This window comes from Triticum urartu, chromosome 3A (assembly GCF_056163025.1).
Source record: "Triticum urartu cultivar PI428250 chromosome 3A, HENAU_Tu73, whole genome shotgun sequence".
Taxonomy (NCBI): Eukaryota; Viridiplantae; Streptophyta; class Magnoliopsida; order Poales; family Poaceae; genus Triticum; species Triticum urartu.
The window spans coordinates 556,949,108-556,956,348 of record NC_141875.1 but is presented as its reverse complement, the minus strand read 5'-3'; the positions used below and the strand labels follow the sequence as shown (position 1 = coordinate 556,956,348).

Here is a 7,241-nt window from a genome sequence, read left to right as displayed (position 1 = left end):
ATAATGGTCAACACAATTATGATACTCTACAAATTATATGTGTTTTCGAGTTTATAATCCAAATATTAGAATAATATCAGTGGTCCAGTAGAAGTTTATACAGTACATACAATCAAAATTTCCCCTATATAACAATCAAAATCACCGTGCGTTCTTTGACTGGACGTGGTCGCCACACGCCCGACGCACGCGCCCCCGAACGGTGGGGGATCTGGCGCCGGTGCCAGGGCACGCCACGGCTCGGCGCCAGGTCCGCCATGGCATACTACCCAAATCCGACACCATCACCAACCCACCATCATCAGTCCGTCACCGTCCGTGCGACCTCCGGCTCCTCGAATCCGTCCCGCCTACCCCCTCCGGTTCTTTTCTTACCGCGCCCCGGCTCCGCTCACCCACCTGCCACCTCCCGCTCCGCCGTGACGCGGCGGATCCCAGAAAAGAAAAGAAATTCTCCGATCCCCCACCACCTCGCTTTCGACGCGAGGAACGCCCGACCGGCGAGCGAAACCGCGCCACCAACCGCCGGCCGCTCGGGCAGGCAAGCCGCGGCCCGCCTCGGTCTCTCCGGCCGACACCCCGCGTCACCCCCGTCGCAATTCGGCGGCCAGACCCACGCAAATTGCGTCCTTTTCCCGTCTTCTTCCTCCCGGTTAGTTTATAACCTGCCTGCCCATCCTTGGAACAACCGAACGAGTCAGACAGGTTATGTAGTGGTGGCTTGCGCGGCTGGCCTTGGTTTTGCTTGCGGCGAGAAGCAATGGGCGGAGCGGAGGACGGGGCGCACGCGGCGGGGGGCCCCGCGTCGAACGGGCACGCCAATGGGGCCGTGGAGGAGAAGGTGGACGAGCTGCGGCGGGTGATGGGAAAGGCCGACGGGGACCCGCTCCGGATCGTCGGCGTCGGGGCCGGGGCCTGGGGCAGCGTCTTCTGCGCGCTCCTGCAGGACGCCTACGGCCACCTCCGCGACAAGGTGCAGCTCCGCATCTGGCGCCGCCCCGGCCGCGCCGTCGACCGCGCCACGGCCGAGCACCTCTTCAACGTCATCAACGCGCGCGAGGACGTCCTGCGCCGCCTGATCCGCCGATGCGCCTACCTCAAGTACGTCGAGGGCCGCCTCGGGGACCGCACGCTCTACGCCGACGAGATACTCAGGGACGGCTTCTGCCTCAACATGATCGACACCCCGCTCTGCCCGCTCAAGGTCGTCACCAACCTGCAGGAGGCCGTCTGGGACGCAGACATTGTCATCAACGGCCTGCCGTCCACGGAGACGAGGGTTGTGTTTGGGGAGATTGGGAGGTACTGGAAGGAGAGGGTTAATGCCCCAGTCATCATCTCGCTCACCAAAGGGATAGAAGCATCCCTGGATCCGGTGCCGCGGATCATAACTCCGACACAGATGATTAGCAAAGCAAGTGAGTTTCCTATAACTTTTTGTCGCCCAATCGTAATTTATTCTTCTTTCTTCACTGAAGAATTGATGTTGTCCTCTGTTGATGGTGGATTGATGTTGTCCTCTGTACTTGGTGGATTGCTGTTTGCCCTCAATTGTTGGTGTCGGTTCCCCTCCATGGGTACAAATTTGTAGCTATCGCCTATCAGCCTTTTTAATCTGGTAGGAGTACCTGATAACTATGACAGACAGTTATCAAACTTTGGTTGAAATGTCATCATGAATTATGATAAAAAAAATTGGATGCAACCGATTGCGTTGCTGACAAAATATTGATGTGGAATTGTAGAAGATAAATCCGTACATGGTTCTTGGTAAAAATATATCCAAAAATGCTTTTTTGCTCATTGCATTATACTGTAATGTTTAACTGAATTCATTGCCTTGGCTTGCTAAATACTCGTATGCTGCTATGGAAGTTGATGCTTGTGCATTACTATAGAAGTTTTTTTCATTGCATGACTTGTCTAACTGCTTATGTCCTCTTAGTCCCTAACTTTGTGCAAATAAAAAAAATCTCAAAATCTACATCAATCGAATCAACTGATCAAATGATTATGAGACATATCTCTTCTACAAATATATTATAATTGCGGCAATTAATTTCTTGGCGACTTCAGAGGTAATATCTGTGGGTGAATGGACCGCCACAAACTCAAATATTTATAAGAGTATAAGAGTAAAGGTTAAGATCTATGTAACCTTCTGTAAGTTTCGTATAGAGGGGATATAACTAATTATTGAACTTGCAGCTAAGTAATTGGTCGTATTTTCTGTTGCTTATGAATGCTCCTAGTCATTATATGTGTTTAGATTAGCAGGCTCTTCCTGAATGAATTCCTTACTCTATTTTCATGCTTCTACACACCAAAAAAATGCAACATTTTGTTCAACTGTTGTTGATCTCGGTTCAGAACTCTAGTTTCAGAGTGGTGTGTGCTGAGTGTCATGCTTTGTTTCCAGCATTTTCCTTTTGCCTATTTAACTCTGCATGTGACTTACGGATTATTGATTTTATTGCAGCTAAGGTTCCATTGGATAATATTCTATATCTTGGTGGCCCTAACATCGCGTCTGAAATATATAATAAAGAATATGCGAATGCTCGTATTTGTGGAACTGACAAATGGAGGAAACCTCTTGCTAAATTTTTGAGGCAGCCTCATTTTATTGTCTGGGATAATAGTGATCTCATCACTCATGAAGTCATGGGAGGTTTGAAAAATGTGTACGCTATTGGTGCTGGTAAGTTATGTTCGTATGTCCCACTACTTTTGCCATATTTCGACCACTATAAGTTTGTAAAGGCCATACACTTCTAAACTTTGGATTAGTTTGCCACCATAACACACTCAGTCTTACACAATGTCCTCAATAGGTAGTACTAACTTGCATCATGTTATAATGCACTAATTCCAACGAATCAGTGTCCCAAGGAGGAAAAATACACTAGTCAGTTATATCTTAGCTGTCAACATCCAGAAGAAAGATCCAATGGACAAGAAAGGCTGAAATATCTATTGTACTTCTACTTTTAATTGACATAATCTTCAGTTAGTTTGCTGAACATTGTGTTATCTTGCAGGTATGGTGGCAGCACTAACCAATGAGAGTGCTACCAGCAAGTCTGTTTACTTTGCACTTTGCACATCTGAAATGATCTACATCACCCACCTTCTGGAAGAAGAACCCGAAAAACTTGCTGGACCGTTATTAGCTGACACTTATGTCACGTTGTTGAAAGGTCGTAATGCATGGTATGGGCATAAGTTAGCTAAAGGGGAACTGACTCTGGAAATGGGTGATAGCATAAAAGGCAAAGGGACAATCCAGGTTCGCCATTTTGATTGTTGTCCGAACTTTCAACTGCTACCACAAACCTCAAGGCATACTAAATTGTGCTAACAATTCATTTCAGGGTGTCTCTGCGGTCGATGCATTTTATAAACTTCTCAGTCAGGATAGTTTGAGTGTAATGCATCCAGAAGCCAACAAATCTGTTGCGCCAGTTGAGATGTGCCCCATCTTGAAAACACTTCATAAAATTTTGATCAAGAGGTAATAATCCTTCTTCTTTTTCATGATATAACAAAAGCCCTTGTGAAATAGTTCAATTGCAATTTTATTGAATTAGCTTCAAAAATACTTTCTAATGGATTTATCCATTTTTAACAAGTACATACTGTAACTGCCCAGATATAAGAACAAATTATCTCAGTAGGCATAAAGATATGTTCATTCTCCTGGCCAATTGCTACTCCAGTATGATGTTGCTATATTGTACGTTAGTAAAAGTTTGCAGCCATAATCAACTCTGTTGATTTGTTTACTCATGTGCACAGGGAACTTCCTACTGAGTCGATTCTTCAGGCTATAAGAGATGAGTCGATGTGTGACCCGCGTGAAAGAATTGAGATGGCACGGGGGCAGTCACTTTACCGACCATCTATTCTTGGTCAACCAAATGGAGATGTGAAAGCTTAGACAGATTCTCCTATCGGTTTCCTTCTTTCTATTAGTCGCTAGACGTTTTCGAAGCCCTATGTGCTCTTGTCCATTCGGCGGCTGCTGCTTCTGCTGCTGTTGTTGTAACACTAGTAAGTTCAGTTAAAAACTTTAGTTGACTATTTTGAGGAAGATGTGTTGAGTGTGTTAGTAGCTTGATGTGGTTCACACCATCTTGTGTATATAGAACAATTTAATAATGCTATTATTCTGTATCCTATTTGAAATGGAAAAACAATACAATCACATATCATGCTTCGAATGATATACCCTGTATTTTTTCAACAGTTTAATTACCTGCTCGAATAGATGTGACGTGAAGTTGCAGGTTTTATCATTTCGAGAACCAATGTGATGTACTGCAATAACCAGTGACTAGTCTTCCTACAAAGTTGGACCCGACATGATGTCATCAGGCGAATAGATGTAAGTGGACAGAGAGAACGTGGGCAACTACAGCGGTGGCAGTGTTTGACGATTCTATTATTTTTTGGTTTGCGATCCCATTCCTATTTTTTGGCTTGTGAATTTTCCATTAGTAGATTCGAGCACTGTAATAGAGAAGTCAATAGGGTTGCCCATGAACTTGCTAAGCTAGCTAAATTTTCTACAGCTTTGAACTGGTTTGAGGAGCTTTTGAGTGAAATTGTACCCCTCCTCGTGAGTGATGTACTTGTTATTGCAAATGAATAAAACTATTTTTTTAAACGTGTGTAATGAAACAAAGCAGAGTAGATTTTTGTTAGCTAAGCAGAAGAGAAGCTTTGATGTCCAAAACAGACAAAAAAACTGCATTTATCAAGGAAAAGGATTAGATTGAACCGGCTGATTCCTAACTGTTGCTAGTGGGTACCCATATCCGTCACCCGACAGAGTAAATGGGCACCACGGGTAAAAATACCCATGTTTGCATAGCATCAATTTGAGCGACACATAATCAAAAACAACAAGGTACAATCATAATTTATAAACAACAACACATAATAACATCAATTCATACTTATAAACAACAAGAGATCATAAACACACCACATTTTATAAAACATCAACACTTTCTTGTAAATAACAACACATGAAAACATCAACACATAGTCATAAACAGTAGTACATAGTTATACATTTTTAAGTTCACAAACTCATGAGGGTAGAGGTAATTTTTTCGTACTTGTTAGATTTTATAAAGGTACATGGGTATGCAGGTATGGGTTATATGATCTTATACCTGTACCTGCTCTACCTGATGGGTTTGAGATTTCCCTATTTACATATCCATGGGCAACTTTTTGTCCCATACCCTTACTCTAATAGGGTTTTTACCAGCAGGGTACGTGGGTTATGGGTACCCATTGCCATCCGTAGGAGGGGGGGTGGGGTGGATAGTCTTGTGAAAATCAAGCCACACAATTTTTAAGTTTGGTGGTTTTTATTTCCAGGCAATAAGGACTAAAAGAACTTAGCAAGCAAGATATCAAGAGGAATGCACAACGAAAAAGTAGTAATCTTGCAAGTAAGTAGGAGGTCGGGTAAGAGAATGCAAACATTGTGGCACATGATTTTTTTCACGGTTCGGATAGTTGTCGCTATCGTACATCCACATTGATGGAGACTTCGAACCAAGAGGTTCTAGGATTCAAGAATCCCGGTTGTGTCTCCCACCAAGAAGCCCACAAAACACAATCAATCTATTTCATCATGGTTTGCTCTTAGAACCCCCACTAAGTGTAGATCAAAGTGAGTGTACCAACTTCTTGCCTCTTTCACTCGTAGAAATTGATAGGATCACAAGTGACTCCTAACTATCTAGGATGCACTCGCCATCCAAGAGTAACAAGCATAAGCAAAATAACTTGATAGTAACTCCTTGAAAGATCTTCAATCAAAGCTTCTCTCAAGAATCTGAAAACACCCTCTGTGTCTCTCACAAGATAGGATTGAGAAGAAAGAAATGAACTCAGAGTATGGACTCGTGAAAGAGGAGTTCTTGGTTGTCCAAGTATCAAGAAGTGAACATGGATTTACACAACACTTCTTTCTTCTTTTCTTGCCTTGGACCTCTCCTTCTCTATGGTCTGACGGAGTGGAGTGGAATGGGATGTGGGTGGAGTGGAGTGGAGTGGCTTGCAAGGAATGGTATGAGCGATGGTTGATACCACAAAAGGGTATGGTCAAGATATGTTGTGGGAGTTCAAAATCTGGCCGTTCCTAAAAGGTAACAATGGGTTGGAAGCACCAGTAGTAAACTAGCCAAAACTACCGAACCAGTTCAAGTAAAGTTGAACGACCGGTGCATTGTTTAGGAACTAGGGAAATACAATACTCAGAAGTACCAATGGAAAGGAGAGGGGTGGTTCCGAAGATAAAGAAGTAGCACCTTTTATGCGGGGAAAGAACCTCTAAGAAGTACTGGTAAAAACCAATTGCTCGGTAGTAGCATTCCAAGAAGAGCAGGTCTTGTGGTGAGAATTTGCAGAAAAGCACTACATAACACCTCGGGAGTATCGAATGGAAATGAGTGAATGTATCGAACTTATGTTGTGACCAACAGAGATGCAAACCGAGATGATTCAAAAGTGTCGACGAATTATGTTGTGCTTGGTAGTGCCATGGCAAAAAGACATATGTCAAAACAGAATTGGCTTGGCAGTTCCACTAAAGGTTACTAACGGTTCCAAATAGTTACCACTGGGTTTGATATCTTTGTGAGGTCACCAATGATCTTCCAGTAATAGCCAAGGACCTGCATATGAAAATAAGTCCTAATATCTGAAATACGCTCATTGAAATCATTAGTCCTCTTAGGTACTTTTGTCAGAAATCATCAAAGCTCACTAGGGTATATATTGGAGATGCATTTTCACCTATGAAAAATCAGTGGCTCTCGACCTGAAAGCCAACACATGAAGTAGTGCACATATTGCTCCTCCGCGTGTACCCTTCTCGCAGCAGACTCTAGGGGAGAAAGAGAAGGCCACTCGCTTCATGTTTACCTCCTGCATGTGCTTTCATTCCCCCGTCATGACATCAGTGCACGTGCTTTTTTCCTAGTAGCGTTGCTAATGTTGCGTTGCATGCCACACCTTTCCTCGTCTTCCCTTCTCATTTCCATCATTGCAAATGCCTTAACCTAAAACTCGTTACACCACCAATGCACCATGGACATAACCAAAGTGGAGCTCGATCCAAAGTATGAGGGTAGATGGCGGACCAAGTCAAAATGGGTTAGCGGTCACCGGGTTTGACGCTGACAACGCTTCTATGAGACCGATACGACAAGTTCAAC

The 7,241-nt window shown here is 43.7% G+C and overlaps 1 protein-coding gene across 2 annotated transcripts; it reads left to right on the top strand.

Moving 5' to 3' along the window:
* The first annotated feature begins 222 nt into the window (after nt 1-222).
* On the top strand, nt 223-4,228 carry LOC125545054 (putative glycerol-3-phosphate dehydrogenase [NAD(+)] 2, cytosolic). Of its 2 annotated transcripts, XM_048708907.2 has the most exons (6): nt 223-606; nt 702-1,418; nt 2,480-2,701; nt 3,042-3,289; nt 3,375-3,514; nt 3,799-4,228. In XM_048708907.2, the coding sequence occupies exons 1-6, from the start codon at nt 258-260 to the stop codon at nt 3,938-3,940; spliced, it is 1,818 nt and encodes a 605-aa protein (XP_048564864.1). In that variant the 5' UTR covers nt 223-257; the 3' UTR covers nt 3,941-4,228. The 2 variants fall into 2 exon arrangements, with proteins under 2 accessions (XP_048564864.1, XP_048564865.1); XM_048708908.2 differs by having other exon boundaries at nt 488-1,418.
* Nucleotides 4,229-7,241: the final 3,013 nt, after the last annotated feature.

What these genes read in the sequence shown, in the direction of transcription:
- LOC125545054 (XM_048708907.2), top strand. Translation starts at nt 258, where the DNA reads ATGGCATACTACCCAAATCCGACACCATCACCAACCCACCATCATCAG. An exon ending in TGTGTACGCTATTGGTGCTG is followed by an intron (nt 2,702 to 3,041) that starts GTAAGTTATGTT and finishes GTTATCTTGCAG; the next exon opens with GTATGGTGGCAGCACTAACC. An exon ending in AAGGCAAAGGGACAATCCAG is followed by an intron (nt 3,290 to 3,374) that starts GTTCGCCATTTT and finishes AATTCATTTCAG; the next exon opens with GGTGTCTCTGCGGTCGATGC.